Source organism: Antechinus flavipes, chromosome 1 (assembly GCF_016432865.1).
Source record: "Antechinus flavipes isolate AdamAnt ecotype Samford, QLD, Australia chromosome 1, AdamAnt_v2, whole genome shotgun sequence".
In the NCBI taxonomy this organism is placed as follows: Eukaryota; Metazoa; Chordata; class Mammalia; order Dasyuromorphia; family Dasyuridae; genus Antechinus; species Antechinus flavipes.
In genome coordinates this window covers 695,510,850-695,529,479 of record NC_067398.1, presented here as the reverse complement: position 1 = coordinate 695,529,479, position 18,630 = coordinate 695,510,850, and the positions used below count along the sequence as shown (strand labels likewise).

At 33.8% G+C, this 18,630-nt stretch overlaps 1 protein-coding gene across 1 annotated transcript in view; it reads right to left on the bottom strand.

Annotated features, from left to right (window-relative positions):
• Positions 1-1,311: 1,311 nt before the first annotated feature.
• The window catches only part of RAD9B (RAD9 checkpoint clamp component B), a 46,044-nt gene continuing 28,725 nt past the window's right edge, over positions 1,312-18,630 (bottom strand). The window contains exons 7-11 of the mRNA XM_051975917.1: positions 17,827-17,933; positions 17,679-17,743; positions 16,610-16,726; positions 15,731-15,971; positions 1,312-1,641 (exon numbers count right to left, since the gene is read on the bottom strand). Of these exons, the coding sequence (XP_051831877.1) occupies positions 1,516-1,641; positions 15,731-15,971; positions 16,610-16,726; positions 17,679-17,743; positions 17,827-17,933 (656 nt within the window). The 3' untranslated portion in view covers positions 1,312-1,515. The remainder of the gene's footprint in view (positions 1,642-15,730; positions 15,972-16,609; positions 16,727-17,678; positions 17,744-17,826; positions 17,934-18,630) is intronic.

Genomic DNA, 18,630 nt, shown 5'->3' with positions numbered 1-18,630 from the left:
CTGTAATCTAATTTTAAAGTGACTGCATGAGGATGGCAATAATCTAAAGCTTTGTACTGCTTGGCTAGGACTTGCAAGGTCACAGAGCCATCCTGGGACCATAGAGCCCAACATTGTAGTGAAATAGGAAATCATTGTGTCCTTCGTCTTCCAGTAAGAATGTTCTCAATTTAGTATGGACTAATCATCTTAAAAGCAGTTTTTATGTTTTTCCTCTTCTAAAATCTGTTATCGGGGATGGCTCCCTGGATAAGAGAATGCTAAATTTCATAAAGGAAGGTCATATAAAAACCAAAGAGATCAATCAAGAGATTGACAACAACCTAACCTCCCTGAATTTCACACCTGAGAAGTACAAGGGCAAAAGCTCAGTGAGGGCTCTCTTATCAGGCTGCTGTAACTCATTTACAGGCATCGAGTCATACTGGTTCTGACCCAAAGAAATCTGTTCCTAACCCGCTGCCTGCATTTGTGGATTTCTCACGATGTCTGCCAGTCAAGTTCCTTGTCAGTCATATTTGCTGGTTTCTCAGAGATTTGATAGAACTCACAAAAGTCTAGTTGGCAGGTTCTAAAAAAACCCATGAGCCAGTTTGGGGAAGGAAAAGGCCAGCCAAAAGGTATTACAAAGCAATGTTTTTTGCTGTTCGATTTCTTTGGCTTGTGTTTATCGGGTAAACTACCATCAGTAGAGGGTCAGGGAAAGAGTTAAGGTCATTCCTATTCCTACCTTTAACCCAATGCAGACTCTTGTTGGGAGTGATAAAAGCTACTTTTTATGGGTATGTATGCTGAGACATTTTGGGTATCGGCTCCTTTAGGGAAAATTTTCGGTCTTAATAAAATTACTATCTCCTATGTCACAAAACTCAAGACTGGAAATGCCAAATAATAAAATGGACGTTCTTGTTTCACAGATGATTGATTAGATTTTGATTTTCAGGTCTCTCTGGGACTTAAGGAGTTAACCCTTAACCCAGAATTTCTCAACAATAAGAAAAAAGCTGACATTACAGTTTTAGAGTTTGAATCTTTGCACCCAAGTACCAATGTTATCCATGAATCAATCACAAAACAACATTGTGTGGCAAGCTATGTTGACGTATATTAAAGGGTTGGCACTGATTCCTACAGGTTATTAGCCATTGAATAAAGTTTAGATGTTTTAGTTAAACTGACCAAGTTCTATTGTGAAAAGGCACTGAACTTACTTCTGCACTTTGAGAAGGGAACTGAATGTTCAGCTGGGGCCACAGAGAAGAATGGTGACCTTGGGCTTCCCCCAAGGCATCACAGATCACAGTAATGGCCTATATTTTACAACCACACACATTTAATAACAGTTATTTAAAGTGATATTATTTTCAATCCTATCAGAACGAAGTACTACGAACCCCTTAAGGTATTCTCTTTAAACAAAAACCTTATAAGAACTTGTTAAACAGATGCATGTTTTAGTAATGGGTCATCCGGTCTACAATCTGGAAGCTGAACTTGTGAAGCCATCATTCAACATCAGAAGACTTGGGAGAACAGACTATGACTATCATCATCTTCACTGTCACTTGGTGTCAGATTGAGCCATGGTTGGTTGAAGTCACGGTGCTTAGGTGAAACTGCTCCAAAAAACAGGGAACAAAACTGGTGGGGAGGAAAGGGGAGACAAGTGAATTACAGGTCTTATTTCAAAGTGAGTTCTGAAATTACCCAGCCCTCCTCTTCCCCCGTGACAGCTTTTTTCAGAAGGTGATCTAAAGGCCAGGACTCATATTACTGCTTTAGAGACTCGGGAGGCATGAGCAATCACATCCAAGTCCTGTTTTATTTCCACATCCTTCCAGGGAAATCCAGAAAGTTAATTGCTACTATTTCTGCTCCTAATAATGATAGCATTTATTTAACACTCCAAGATTTACAAAAGGCTTTACACATTATCTCAATCTTCAAAACCATCTTGAATGCAGTCATCCCTTTTAGACAAAGAAACAGGCTCATGGGGTGTGATTTGATCAATAAATATCTGAGGTGTAGATAGTGAATTCCAGATTCAAATCCAGGGCTGGAGCTCTGCACTGCTGGCACCTCCTTCCCTCTGATGGCCAGCCTGGGACAGGCACGAATCCTAACACAGTCACTGGCATTCAACACCAACAAACATTATGCAGCAGGCACGTTTGTGCTGGTGATTGATAAAATACAAAATTGAGATCCCCGGCTTCGAGAAACTTATTTCTGCTTAGGATATGTGTTTACATGAGTAAATAGAAAATAGATAGATGCACAGTTATAGCTATATATGTATAAATAAAATACAAAAGTGATTTGAGAGAAGGTAGAAGTAAATCAGAAAAGGTTTCTGGAAGGAGTTAATCACTTGAGCTGAACCTTTAAGGGAGCTAATGGTTCCAAGAGATAAAAGTAACAATATGTATAATGGAGAAAAACTAATTAGTAATGGAGAATATTCCAGGCATGCATTTTACTCTATTATATAAAACTCCTTGAGCAGGGGAGTTACCTAGTCCAAGACTATGCTTTATGAATATCAATTTGACAGTTTTGTGGAGGATGATTTTTATAATGAAAGGGTGGATGGAGGAAGACAAGTTGGTTATTGCAATAATTCACCCGAAGTCTTGGAAGCCAGAATTAGGCATGGGGTTGTGAGCGAGGGAATGTACTTGATGTCCTAAGTCTTATGAAAGTAGAAACTGACAAGGTTTGGCAAGTGATTGGGTATTCAGGACAAATGAAAAACAGGAGGCAACAAAGCTGGGTCACTTGAAAAAATAGGAATATTAGGAAAAGGTCTAAGTTTAAGTGTAATGATAAGAGTTCTTAGGGAGTTTGACTTTGAGAGGTCTATGGGACATCCAAGTGGAGCTCAAAAGAGCTGAGAGAAAGGTAGACTTTAAATATCTGTTTAAAGAATTCAGAGGAATTGATGGGATTATTGAGAAGGATCAGATAAGATCTGAAGGGAAGGGAAGACTGAAGAGCTTTCTGCTGTTTAGAGATAACCAAACTATCCTGACCAGATGTGGTCCTGAGCTACAGTGGATGTCAAGAAGAGAGGCATGCCTGGTGAGGATGGGTAGTAGTGGGGTCAGGGTGTTCCTGACTCTGAGCACTTACTTATAGGGGAGCTGAGTTCTGGTTTTGGTTCCAGGTCAAGGAGAAGACCTGAAGTTTGCAGCAGCTGGAGGGTCTGCTAAGAGCAAGACCCAGCACAATGTCGCTAGGGGCCCTAAACATGGCGTGGGAGTGAAGAAAAGTGCCTCAGATTGGGTCTGGGATAAAGCTCAGAAAATAAGAGTAAAAAGGATTTAAGGCCTAGGACACATTCTTCATATTCCAGGATTAGAGCTTATTACAATCAGCTGCTAGAAATAAAAATAAAAAGGAGTAAGCAAAGAAGAAAGTGCCCAACCATAGACGGCTACTAGAGAGATAGAGATCTGGTTTGTATTCAGGGGAAGATATTCAAGTAAAAAAAGCCACTCCTATCCCAAAGAGGTAATGTCAAATGGTAACAAGCTCAAAGAGTTCTTAGGAGAACTTAAAAAGGACTTCAAAAATCAAATAAGAGAGACAGAGGAGAAATGAGAGGAGAGAAAAAAAGAGCAACCCAAGAAAACTATGAAAATAAAGTCAACCAACTGAAAAAAGGTCCAGAAAGGTCTTAAGAAAATGACTCCTTGAAAACTAGAATTGGGTAAAGGGAAGTTAATGACATTATAAAACACAAGAAATAATAAAAACAAAATCAATAAAATAAAAAAATAGAAGACAATGTGAAACATCTCATTTGAAAAACAACTGATTTGGAGAATAAATCAAGAAAAGACAATATAAGAATTATTAGACTACCTGAAAGTTATAATAATAATAGAATTGATGCAATATTATAAGAAATAATTAAATTGTGCTAAAGTTCTAGAACAAAAGGATAAAGTAGAAATAGGGAAAAAAATCCACTAATCACCAACTAAAAGAGATCCCAAGATGAAAACCTACAGGAATATCATTGCCAAGTTTCTCAGGTTAAAGAAAAAATATTATAAGCAAGGAGAAAAAAAACTCAAATACTGTGGAGCCACAATCAGAATTACATAAGATCCAAGTATACTAAAAGACTGTCTTTCTTGAAACACTATATTTCAAAGAGCAAAAGAACTGGAATTGCAGCCAAAAATAACTTATCTAGCAAAGTTAAATATAATCCTAAATGAACAACAACAACAAAAAAGACATTTATTGAACTGAAAAACTTTTAGATATTTGTCATAAAAAGATCTGATTTTAATGGAAAATTCAACATATAAAATCCACATAATTTTGATTCTTTATAACAATTATGACTCAATAAAGTCAAACTACTTGTTATATGTGAAAATGTTATCAAAGTATTCTTAAGACTGTCATCAGTATTTGGGTATTTTGAAAGAAAGGTTGGAGCTGAGCTGAATATGATAAAATGATTCTAAAAAACAAAATTGAGTAGGAAAAAGTAAAAAGGAGCAATTATCTCATACTAGGTGTGAGAGGAGGAAAACTGATACAGAGGAAACAGGTTAGGTTCAAGGACTGGTAGTGCTAACAACCTTACTCTTCTCAGATCTGGGTTAAAGAGGAAACAACATATACATCTAGAAGGATATAAAAACATTTCTAAATTTATAAAGAAATAAAAAGGGGAGGGAACAAGATAAGGGAGTTTAGTAGGTATAGTACAACATTTAGGAGGTTAAGAGGAGAAGAAAAAGGAGAGATTCTTAAAGGTGAATAGAATAAGGAATAGAAAAGTAAGGGGAGATTATAAGGGAGGAATTCTTTTTTTTTTCTTATTTGTTTATTTATTTTAATATACATTGCTTTATGAATCATGTTGAAAGAGAAAAAAAAACAAAAAGATAAAATCATGGGAGAGGAAAAAAAAACAGAAAAAAAAGAAATGAACATATCACATGTTGATTTACATTATATCCCCATAGTTCTTTTTCTGGATGCAGGTGGCATTTTCTTTTTTCTTTTCTTTTTTTTTTTTAAATTGTAATAGCTTTTTATTTACAAGTTATATGCATGGGTAATTTTACAGCATTGACAATTGCCAAATCTTTTGTTCCAATTTTTCCTCTCCTTCCCCTCATTCCCTCCCCTAGATGGCAGGATGACCAATATATGTTAAATATATTAAAGTATAAATTAATTACAAAATAAGTATACATGTCCAAACTATTATTTTGCTGTACAAAAAGAATCGGACTCTGAAATATTGTACAATTAGCCTGTGAAGGAAATCAACAATGCAGGCAGGCAAAAATATAGGGATTGGGAATTCAATGTAATGGTCTTAGTCATCTCCCATGGGAGGAATTCTTTGAACAAGATGTGGATTAGAGAGGTAATGGTTAAAAATAAACGAGAGGAGGGACAGGGTAAAAAGAGACTGAGAAGAACAATAAGGAAAAATAGAATGGAAGGAAATATACAAATAGTAACTTTGAATGTGAATAGGATAAACTCACCCATAAAATGGAAATGGATTACAGAATGAGTTAAAAATTAGAATCTGTCAATATGCTGCTTACAAGAAACACATTTTAAAATGAGATAAAAAAGAACTTTATCAAATATAAATGGTCAAAGGATATGAACAGGTGCTTTTCCATTAAAAAATCAAAATAATTTATAGTCATATAAAAAATGCTCTAAATCATTATTGATTAGAGAAATGAAAATTAAAACAACCTTGAAATATTATTTCACATCTATCAGATAGGCTAAAATGACAGAAGGAGAAAGTGATAAATGTTAGAGAGGATGTGGAAAAAAGGAGAACCTTAATTCATTGTTGGTGGCTCTGTAAGCTAATCCAACCATTTTAGAGAAGAATCAGAAATTATGCCAAAAGGGTTATAAAGCTGTATATACCCTTTGACCTATTAAATCTATTTTCCAAGATGATTAGGGGGAAAAGGAAGAGAATTTATATGTTCTAAAATATTTATAACAGCTGTCTTTGTGGTGACAAAGAACTGGAAATTGCAGTCAATCTTCAATTGGAGAGTAGCTGAACAAATTGTGATGGAGTATTACTCTGCTATAAGAAATGATGAGTTCAGTGATTTAAAAGAACATGAAAAAACTTGCACAAAACAATGAAGAGGAAAATGAGAAGAGCCAAGGGAACACTGTATACAGTAACAGCAATATTGTTTGTTTTAAGAATAACTTTGAGTGACCAAGTTATTCTATTATAACTATGTATAAATTAACTACAAAGGTCCTATAAAGGAAGATGCTGTTTACATCTTGGGGAATAACTCACAAACACACACACACACACACACACACACACACACATATACATCAATACATATAGATACATGTGTGTACATGTAGATAAATATATAGATATATGACATAGATGTAAAGTGAGATATTACAAGAAAATTGAACCACATAGAACATATAAGCTATCAAGACTTATGAGTAGGTAAACAATTTGTGAACGAAAGAGCACTGTGAAAAATAAAACAGATAATTTTCATTACATTAAATTAAAAAGGGTTTCGTGTGTCTAATGGTAACCATCTATAGGATGAGGCTGAGGGGAGGGAAGAGGAAAAATTATACAACTGTTGAATATTTGAAAGGAACCACAAATTATATATAATAGATCTACATTTTCAGGTACAATTCTTTTTTTTTTCCTATTCTACTTTGTTATGGAAATCTTGTTATATTTCTTAAGTTCAGAATCAAATAAAATTTTGATTTAAAAAGAGAGAAGGAAGCCCAGGACACAGCCCTGAATCCAGACAAAGGCAACACATTGCATAATCTTATGAAAGAGACAAAGAAGAATCTTATTGTGTAGAAAGAGACCTATGACAGACAATGTCAAAAAAAAAAACAACCCAGGAAAAAATTCATAAGCAAGGGGGTGGTTAACAGAATCAAATAGTGCTTTGAGAACAAAGTGGATGTGGATTGAAAAAAGGTCTTTGGGTTTAGCCATAAAAAGATTGTTAGTAACCTCATTTCAGTTAAATGGTGTGGACTGAAGGCAAACTGAAAGAGTTATGGTGTGGGAAAGTAAGAAAAGAAAATTTTTTACTATTAATTTGACTATGAAAGGGAAGAGAGTTATAATATGATAGCTTATGAGTTTGTTAGGGTTAATAAAGATCTTTTGAAGATGAAGAGAGGAGGCATGTTTATGGGTAGCAGGGAAGAAACTAGTAGATGAGGAGAGACTGAAAATTAGGTAGAAAAAGGAATGATTTGAAGGGGCAAGGCCCCAAAAGAGATACAGGGGGATGGGATCAAGGGCATAAATAGAGAGATTAGTATTTGCAGAGACCAAAATTGAAAGTTTTGGCATCTCATTCTCCAAGATGGGATGATATTGAGGTGATTTGGGATTGGGACAGAGAAGGAGGAGGAAGAGATGGCCTCAATTATTTCAGTGAAGTATAAGTGGAGATCATTAACTGAAAGGAAAAGGGAGCAAAGGCTAATTTGAGAAAAGAATGTGATAGAAAATCAAGCAGAAGAAAAATAAAACGATTTGCTCACAGTAATGGGAGTATAAATTTATAGTGAACCAAATTAGCATGGTTATATGACATCCTCCAGGAAATATTTAGCAGCACAAGTACAGGAAATGAAAAAGTGAATGATTGGAGTCGTCTTACCAGTCCTACTAATCCTTTCCAATCCCTCAACCATAGTTTACTAATAATACAAAGTGGCAAAGGAATCAAAGCACAATGTAAAGCTCAACTATAACTATACAGTCAAGATTCTGAAACATAGAAATTGAAGGCAGATAATGAATGATGGCCTGGAAATGTAATGACAAAGTTATAGTAAGGACAGAAAATAGGTTGAAGAAAGATGAAACATGAAAAATTGGAAGATTGGCAAGTTGTAGTTAGAGAAAATTCAGCTATGGATTAAAGAAATAGGACATTTGTATGTGATAATGAGATCAAGGTAATGCCCATCCCTCTGTATAGCTAAAATAAAGGTAAAGATTTTGAAAACTGGGGGGTTAATGCATTGTGAAGCAAGGAAATTTGACAGGATGCCAGCATGTCCAGCTATATGACTTAAATCCATCAAGGACATTGAAGTTTTTTCTCCTTACTTTTCTTAGGTGTCAACTCCCTGCTATTCATTTTTGTTCATCATTTCCAATGTAAAAGCATTTCTCCTTTCATGACAAATGTTGAAAGGGCTACAGAAATACAAGCACATGGAACTATGAATTGGTAATATTCATTCTGGAATGCAATTTGGAGCTATTCTTTAAAAGTACATTTAAAAAAAGAACTGTGTATACCCTTTGACTCAGTAATGATATAATGAGATGTATGTCCCAAAGAAACGAAAGAAAGAGAAAAGATATTCATATATGGCAGTTCTTTTTAATGGCAAAAAACAGGCAAGTAAGGGGAAAATGGTAAATGGCTAAACAAATTATGGTATTGGAATGTAATAGAATACTATTATACCATAAGAAATGAAGGGGGTTGCTTCAGGGAAACCTGGTAAGACTTAAATGAATTGATGCAGTAAAGTGAATAGATACAAGAATACAATTTATACTGCAACAACAACATAAAAATGAACAAATTAGAAGGACTTAGGAATTCTAAATATTTCAATGACAAAGCAAGAGTCCAAAGGAAGAATTAGAAAAAAAGTGACTCCCCTCCTGACAGAGAGGTCATAACTTATATAACCTAAATATGCAGGACAAGAATGTTTCTGGACATTTATTTTACATAAACTAAGAATGGAAGATTATAAAAATACAAGGTGACTTTCAAAAATACAAAATCCCTAAGCTAACAGAACACCATATAGAGATCTGTAATGGAAGAAGAAGAAACTCCCGGTTTCTATATGAAATTTACTAGATAATTTTATCAAACTTTAAAAGAAAAATCAATAAATGATACACAAATTATTCTTAAAAATAAAAAATAAAGCATTCTATCAAACTCCATCTATGAGACAAATATTCAAAAATTTTAAATAAAATCTTGATAAAAATATTACAACAAAAAATTTTTTTAATCCATCATTATGGCTAAATCAGATTGATTTCAAGATGGTTCATCATTAGAAAAACAAGCAACATAATCACATTAAAAACAAAACCAAACAAGACAATATGATCATTTCAATAGATGAAGAAAACAACCTTTGACAAACTTCAATATTCACTTATGCTAAAAGCACTAAAAAGGGAAGAAGAAAAAGAAAAAAAATAATCATTTTTATACTGCCTACAAGGGGCAGCTAGATGGTAAAGTAGAGCACCAAGCCTGGAGTCAGGAAGGCTTATTTTCCTGAGTTCCAATCTAGTCTCAAACATTTACTTGCTGTGTGACCCTGGGCAAGTCACGTCACTGTTTGCCTCAGTTACTCCTCTGTAAAATAAGCTGGAGATGGAAATGCCAAGCTACTCCAGTATCTCTATCAAGAAAATTCCAAATGAGGTCATGGAGTTTGAACCAACTCAAAACTATTGAATTGAACTAAATACCAAGCAATGCACTAAGAACTTTACTAATATTATCTCATTTGAGACTTATAACAGTTCTGGAAAATGAAGCCAAAACGGTTAAATGACCCAGGATCACACATCTAGGAAGTATCTGGGGCTGAATTTGAACTCAAATCTTCCTGATTCCAGATCCAACACTCTATCCACAGGGCTACCTTGCTATCTAAGCCTAAAAAAGTATAGGTATAGAGGGATCCTTTTTTAAAAGAATTTATGTTCTTTAAAACTAAAAGCAAGAACTATATATAATGGGGGAATACTAGAAACTTTCCAAACAAGAACAAAGTAAAGATGCCCCTTTTCCCTACTCTTATTTGAGATAATTCTAGAACTATTAGAAATTTTAACAAAACAAAAAAAAAAGGTATGAAATGGGGAAAAGAAGCATTAACACTCTCCCTATTTGCTGATGACATTATGATTTACTTGGAAAATCCTAAAAACTCAGAAAAGGAACTAAGTTGAGAAAATCAGTAGCTTTAGCAAAGTTGCCTACCACCAAATGAAACTTCAAAAATCAATAGCATTTCAATATAATAATAACAAAACCCAAAAGGCAATAATAGAAAGGGATAAACCATTCAAAATAATTTTAATGCACTACCTGTATAACAGAACATATAATGTTTAATGGCTGGATCATGCTAATATAATAAAATGGCAATGCCAATAAAGGTAATTCACAGATACCAATCTTATAACCAAAGGGAAACCTGGCAAAACAATGAACACCTATAAGGAATGCAGAGCATAGGATTGACACTTTCAAATTGTGGTGTCAGAAAAGATGTTTGAGAGTCCCTTGGAAAGAAAGGAGATCAAATCAGTCAATACTTAAGGAAATTAATCCAGACTATTCATTGGAAGGGCAAAATGTAGCTGAACTTAAATATTTTGGCTACATAAGAAGACAGGATACATTGGAAAAGACCCAGATGTTGAGAGAAAAAAAAAAAATGATGGCAAAAGGAAAAGGGGATGGCAAAGAATGAGATGGATAGAGAGTATCATGGAAGCAATGATTATGAGCTTGGACAGACTCTGGCAGATAATGGAAAATAGAAGGGCCTGGTGTGCTGGTATAAAGGGCTGGTATAGTTCATGGGGCCACTAAGAGTCAGATACAACTTGAATGACTAAATGACAACAGCCCATCTTACAGATCTGAAAACGTACATTAAAGCTGATATTTTAGAGATACTAATTATTTTATTTTATTTTTTTAAATTTATTTTATTTAATAATAACTTTGTATTGACAGAATCCATGCCAGGATAATTTTTACACAACATTATCCCTTGCAATCACTTATGTTTCGTTTTTTCCCCTCTCTCCCTCCTCCCCCCCCCCCAAGATGGCAAGCAGTCCTATATATATTAAATATGTTGCAGATACTAATTATTTTAAATAAGTTATTCCTATAGAAATTAATTCCAGGATGCTGGCAAGTTTCTTGCCTAATTCAACCATAGTCTTCTTGATATTAATGAGATCTGTGATGATCTGTGAATATTAACGTTGTTAATTTGTTCTCAGTTTTACAAGGGACAGATAGAAATTGTCTGAGGAGAAGCTGCTAACCAATTATTATTCTTTTAAATCTAATAATCTGTGGACTTTAAAACAAATAGATAAAATAATTGCTTTTTTCTAAATTGAGTATTGCAATGTAAGCTCATTTTCAGCAAATTCACTGAAAACATTTTGGAACATCTCCAATAACAGGATCATACATAAATAGAGATCATAGGTTCTTTGACCTGTTTCTACATGGTTTTAATATCTACTTTTAAGTCTCTACATATTAAAAGCTTTCCATTCCATAGAGTTTGAAGATTTTAAGAGGTCTATAATCTCCAAGCAGTAGTCTAAATTTTTTATGGATCAGTATCGTATTTGGGAGGTTGTAAGTAACAGTTCTGTCTGTAAGTATGCTCCAGTCCTAAAATATTTTATGGGTTGAATTCTCAAGATTTTAGGATTTGTATTTGTAATGTGAGGATTTGTCTCCTGGTAGTTTATAAAGAATAATGAACTTCTGCTGTATCATTCTAGTAGCCAGATTGTTTTTCATAGATCTGGTAAATGCCACATTTTGGCAGCATGCTATGATATGTTATCCAGCAGACACTGTTTCAATGCCTAATGTGGACTGATTGTTACTATTGGTATAGGGATGCTGGCAAATGAATCTCCTTTGTCCTGTGTTTATTCTCCTAGCTGCATCTGCAAATGCTCTTAGGATAACTGGCTTCTTGAGTCTCATGACAAATTTTGCTCACACCCCTTTTCTCCTCCATTGGTCTTCACTATTTGTAAGATGATGTTGCTCATAACCTCACACATCTTTTAAATACCAGTGTTGTAAAGGCTGTGCAAAGGACTCCTTTTGTAAGATAGTCTTTGGTATAGATATGGCCAATGCAGCAGCCAATCTGGTGTAAGCATCCCTGAATGTATCAAGTCTGGTTCTTAAACAAAAAGAAATCACAATCTGTCACTGGGATTTGTTTGCAGCTTTACACCATGATGAGATTTGCCAGAGCTTGTACTTAACTGGAATAGTCTTTGAGGGGCTAGGATCAATTTGATGTCACCATTAGACAATAGAGTAACATTGGAGGTGCCATATGGCTATGACTCATTGAACATCTCTATCTCTACAGAATTAAAATTGTAAGTTTTGATTTATCTCAATTTCAATGCCCATCCATTTTGACCCAGAGATCTCACTGTGAGTCATATATGCCAAGGAGGTGTGTGTGTGTATGAAAGTCTTACATACATAAGTATATTCATTAGCAGCATAAGTATATTCAGTAGCAAAAAACTGAAGATAGGGACTCATAAATTGGGAAATAGGTGAACAAATCTGAGCACCGGATATGGCGAAGTATTCCTGTGTTACAGGAAATAAAAAGCATGAAATCAGAGATGCACCTAAAGGTATGAACTGATACAGAGTGAAGTAGATAGAACCAGGAAAACATTATTCACAGTGACTACAAAACTTTAAATAACCACAAGAAAGAAAATAAGAAAGAAAAATGAAGTTGAATGTGGCTCAATTATAATGACCAAGCCTAGTTTTAGGGAAGAGCTGAAAAAATGCATTTCTTTTCCCTCCCTTCATTTCAGAGGTAGTGGATTTGGGGCATGAAATATTACAGTCTCTCAGTGGATTGCTTAGTTTTTTTCTCTAAAAATCCCTCAAACTCATGTTAGAAAAAACAAAACTCTAGTGAACAAAAACAAAATAGCAAACAAAAAGAAAACTAGTGAAGCAAATTCCGTCACAGGCCATATCTAAAAAGGTATCTTTTATTCTTCCTTTGGAGTCCATCACTTCTCTGGTAGGAAGTGGGGAATGTGCTTTTAGTTTTGATCCTCTAGATTATGGTTGTCATTATACTGATCATAATTCTAAAGTCTTTTAAAATTATTTTTCTTTTTAATGTAATTGTTTAAATTATTCTCCTAGTTCTTCTAGCTTCATTCTGCATTAGTTCAAATATATATTCCCAGTTTCTTTTGAAACTTTTCATTTCATCCCTTCTTATGTCACAATCATTCCATCACATTCATATACCATATTGTTCAGCCATTTTTCATTAGAAGAGCATCCCCTTAGTTTCCATTTTGTGCTACTCTGAGAAGATCTGCTATAAATATATTTGTAAATATATGTTCTTCTCCTTTTTATTTGGTTTCTGACATATGCCTAGGGTGTTATCCCTGAGTCACAGGACATGCAGATATTAGTAACTTTTGCTATTTAATTGCTTTCCAGAATGATTGTACCATAGATCTGTGACATCTACCAACAGTACATTTGTGCTCTAGTTTTCTTACAGCTCCTCTAATATATGTTGCTTTTCTCATGTATCATCTTTTCCAATTTGATGACCATGAGATACTTTTTAAATTATTTGATTTTTCTGGTTATACATGTATATTAACTTTTAAAATACACATTTCTTTATGAATCATGTTGAGAGAGAAAAATCAGAACAAAAGGGGGGAAAACCATGGGAGAAAAAAAACAGGAAAAAAAAGGTGAATATAGCATATGTTGATTTACATTCAATCTCCATAGTTCTCTTTCTGGATACAAATGGCATTTTCTATCCAAAATTTATTAGGATCATCTTAAATTACTGAACCACTGAGAAGAACCAGGTCTTTCATAGTTGATCATTGCACACTCGTGCTGTTACTGTATACAATATCTTCCTGGTTCTACTTGTCTCAATCAGCATCAGTTCATATAAATCTTTCCAGGCCTTTCTAAAATCAGCTTGTTTATCATTTTTAAAGCTTTTTATTTTTAAAATATGCATTTTTGACATTCGTACTTATGAATTTTTTCTCCCTCTCTTCCCCCATCCCCCTCCTCTAGTCAGCAAGTAATCCAATATATGTTAAGCATGTATAATTCTTCTATAACTATTTTACAATTATCAGTTCATTGATTTTTTACAGAACAATAATATTCCATTACTTTCACATACCATAACTTATTAAGTTATTCCCAAATAATGGGCATCTATTCATTTTCCAATTCTTGGAAATGCAGTGCCACTGCTGGATCAAAGGGTATGCACAGTTTTATAGCCCTTTGGGTAGTTCCAAATTGATCTATGAAGTACTCTTTTATTTAATCTTTCTTACATGGGATAACATGCTGGATCAGGGAGGAAGAAAACATCTAGTACAATGCCTTGCACATAATAGGCACTTATTAAAAGTTTGTTTCATTCATACATTGACTGAATAAAACCATAAATCTACTGAATGGTTCTGATAATAAAATTGTCTGACCAAATAATCAACAGAACTGACTTAACTGCATTTTTAGGGAGGAAAGGCGAACCTCATGTAAACCTATAAAATGAAAGATGCTATAAATTTTTACAATTAACAATACAAGAATGCTTAATGTTTCATGATTCATATTCTAACCTACTTTTTCACCCTTCAGATCTTCTACAGTATTTCAAATGAGAGTATGCTGTTATGTTAAAATTGTGGCGAGCAACATATAAAAACCTAACTAATTTGGACTTTACCATTGTGATATCTGACACTTTTCAGGCTAAGATGGGATAAAGTTTTCCTTCAAGGAAATTTTCTTTTTCTTTTTTTTTATTAAAGTTTTTTTATTTTCAAAACATATGCATGGATAATTTTCAACATTCACTCTTGGAAAACTTTGTGTTCCAAATTTTTTCACTCCCTTCCCATCCCAGGTGTCAAGTAATCCAATATATGTTAAATGTGTGCAATTCTATATATATTTCCACATTATCATGCTGAACAAGAAAAATCAGATTAAAAAGGAAAAAATGAGAAAGAAAATAAAATGTAAGCAAACAAGAAAAAGAGTGAAAATATTATGTTGTGATCCGCATTTAGTCCCCATAGAACTATTTCTGGATGCAGATGGCTCTTTCACCCTTGCAAGGATGAATGTTGAAATGTTGAATGTTGAAAACTATCTTCACATATATTTTGAAAATAAAAAACTATTATTAAAATAAAAGGCTTAGTCACTCTGAGCAATACAATAATCCAAGATAATTCCAAAGGATTCATGATGAAATCACCTCTAGAGAGGTGATACTCTGAATATGAACTCTGAATGTAAGTTGAAGTATTCTTTTCTTATTTATTTTTTTTTGTAATATGACTAATATGAAAATATATTTTACACAACTTCAAAGGTAATAAATATCATATTATTTTCTTTCTCAGTGAGGGAGAAGTAGAAAGGAAGGAGAGAACTTAAAACTCAAAATTTAAAAAGGATGATAAAAATTAATAATTAAAAAATGGAACTCTGCTCTCCTGACTCATAATTCTAAGTCCCCCTACTTTTGACTTCCCCTAAAATTCAAAACTGTGCCCCAGCACCAAAAACCTTCATCCCTACAAGCATCCCCTTTTCAGCTCCCTTTTAGACATTGTCTTTAGAATATAAACTCTTGTCTTTTTGCTTATTTTTGAAGCCATAGCTAAGAACCTAGAATACAAGTGCTTTAACAAATGCTTCTTTTGTTTCTTACTTTGGGAAAGTAATTTTTTTCCTGAGCTTCTCAATGAAATTTTTTTTATTGAGACATGTTTCCAATAATTTCCCTTTACCTTATTATAGACTTGAGTCTTTGGCATCACTTCTTTCATGACACTAAGGTAGTTTTCTGTTTCAGCAATGTGTGTGTCCACTCTTTTCACCGCAGGAACACTAAAACTTTCTAATTCATTGGTGGCGATCTGTCTCTTATTACATAAGGGTTTCTTGGATGCTGCTTTGACTATGATTGGCTCCTTCTCTATGTGTGTCCGATTGCCTTCAGTGTCTGACTTTGACTTTATCAGATCTGGCCTAGGGTATTAATAAGAAATAAAGGAAATGGTTACTTTGGAATATGTCCTATGGGATTGAGAAAGAAAAGCAAAGTGGTAATTAAAGCATTAGATTTAATAATTCTATTTATTCATTTCTAGTACATTTGATACCAGAAGTAATATGTAGTCAATTGCTGAATGCCAAGAATCAATAAAGTCTTCTTCCAACTGATTTTCTAAGTAAATCAAACTGATTATATAAATTTGGATGACAATGCAATAGAGAGACACATAATGACTGTCCCCATATTTCTGAGGAGACCTTAATGCAAGGAATTTTGGAACCTCCTTGTGAAGTTTTAATCTTGATTGAGGAGAAAAAACGATACAAGACAAAAATGAGTTTTAAATGACTAGCAAATGTCAGTCAGGCAAATTAATTAAATATTTGGTAAAGGAGAGAATGGAATCAGATGCAATTAATTTCTTTTATGAGTATGGCTAGTATCTCACTAGTCTTGTTATAGTTTTTTTTTTTCTCAACTTGGCAGAGATTTCCAATTTTATAATGTATACTTCACTTATTCTCTAATTAAAGGTCACTGATGATATCAGAATAAGGCTACAGTGATTTGGGGTTTTTTTTTTACTCATTTAGGAAAGAAATAGCTTTACCTTTTCAGGTTTTGTGAAAGGAGTGAACTTTGAGAAGATCTACTTTGAACATCAGCTAACGAAGCCAAAACAAAAGTGACATCTAAGACAATTTCATCAATGTTGAAAGCCACAGGTCTAAAAAGGTAAAATCACAGCATGAGTGACACTTGTATCTTCATGTAAATCACAGAAATTAGCAGTATGGTGAGAGATACTTAATTTTGGAATAGAAATGGACAAGCAGAAACATCTTTTTTTCCATTCACAGATAAAAATATACAACGTAAGGTTTGCTTTGAAAATCCTTCATAATATGCTTTAGTTTTTTAAAAGTTAATTTATTTGAGTCATATAGTTTATTATCATTGGACTCATTTTATAAATTGTTTCACTTAAATACACAATATTATTTTCTTTCTTAGTGAGGGAGAGGTAGAAAGGAAGGAGAGAACTTAAAACTCAAAATTTAAAAAGGATGATCTCCTTTTATACAAAATACACAATAGAAAACTTGCAGTTATCTTTGATTTTGAAATTATATGCTATGATTCATTTAATTTTATTATTGATGTTGTTATTAACTCAGGTGAAAATAGAGTAGCTTCATCTCAATGCAGATCAGCTGAAGTTTTAACTTCTCTGTTCTTCTGGCAGAGGTTGGTGGACTCCTCATAAGGAAGCTTGGCTCCATTTCTAAAAGCTCACTTATACTGGTGTCAGACTTAATTTGGACATCCCTTCAGTTTTAAGCCTATTACCATTCAGAAATCCCAAGCTCAAGCAATCTACCAGCCTCAGCCTCCTCACCATCAATAACTATGGGAGTGTACCACCACAATCAGTGGTGATATTACACAAAATTACCTTGTATAGGATAATCAGTGCTCTGTCAGCAGAATGCAGTTTCTAGGTTAACTATTTTCAATGTGAGATTCTAGAAGTTTTGATCACAATATACATCAATTAATAAATTATTTAATACATTTTATTTTTATATATTGATATTGTATATATATATCCATTATAATTTTATAATTTGTTAATAAATTAATACATTGCTACTCAATAATATGATAAAGGGACTTACTTTCCAGGATGATCAAAATAAATAGAGACAGGAGCAACTGTAGCTTCTGAAAATGCTAACAGTCCCTAAATTAAGAAAAAAAGTTAGCCATCCATGAAACAGAAGTAATAATTATAAACTCTACTATGAAGAAAATATGAGTCTTTACCCTAAGTTCTTTAAGACAAAATGTTACTTCAGAGTCAATTCCAACTTGAAAATAGTCAAATTCCTCAGGATCAAGATGCATTTCAGTGTACGTAGCCTTGGCAAAATCTGAACATTAAGAAAAGATGAAAGAAGTCAGATCCATAGTCTCTGATTGTTGAAGTAGTCTCTGGAACATTTATTGACCACTTCTAAGTTTTACTTTGAAAAAAGCTATGAGACTGAAATTTTCTCTCCAATATTGGTATCAGGTAAGTGATGAGATTAGACAAATGCCATGCACTTTAAGGAATTCAGGTGGGAAGTTCCTTATAAATAGAGATTTTCAAAAATGAAAACTTTTAATGCATCATGAATTTCTAATTCAAAGGATATAAAAGTTAAGTCCTTTTTCATCTATTCTCTAATTATCTATTTCATTGTAAGGATGGGGCTTGATTAAATAAAGAAATTCAGCCTACACAGGGTTAGGGGTACTCTCCCTGAGACAGTTATCATATGAAGACATATCTTGATTGTTCACTAGGTGTGAACAAGCCCTTTGCTTATATATTCAGAGTGGCTGAGAGACATAGGAGCATGAAATGGCAAAGTAGATAGAAGGCTGGGCCAGGAAGGCCTGAGTTCTAAATCCAGCCTTAGACACTTATATGTTGTATGACTGGGCAAGTCAACCTCTGGATAACTCAATTTCCTCCTCATTAAAATGAACATAATAATAGCTTATTCTCAAGGTTGTTGGAGAATCAAATAAGAATATTTGTTTCAGGGGCAGCTAGGTGGCACAGTGGATAGAGCACTAGCC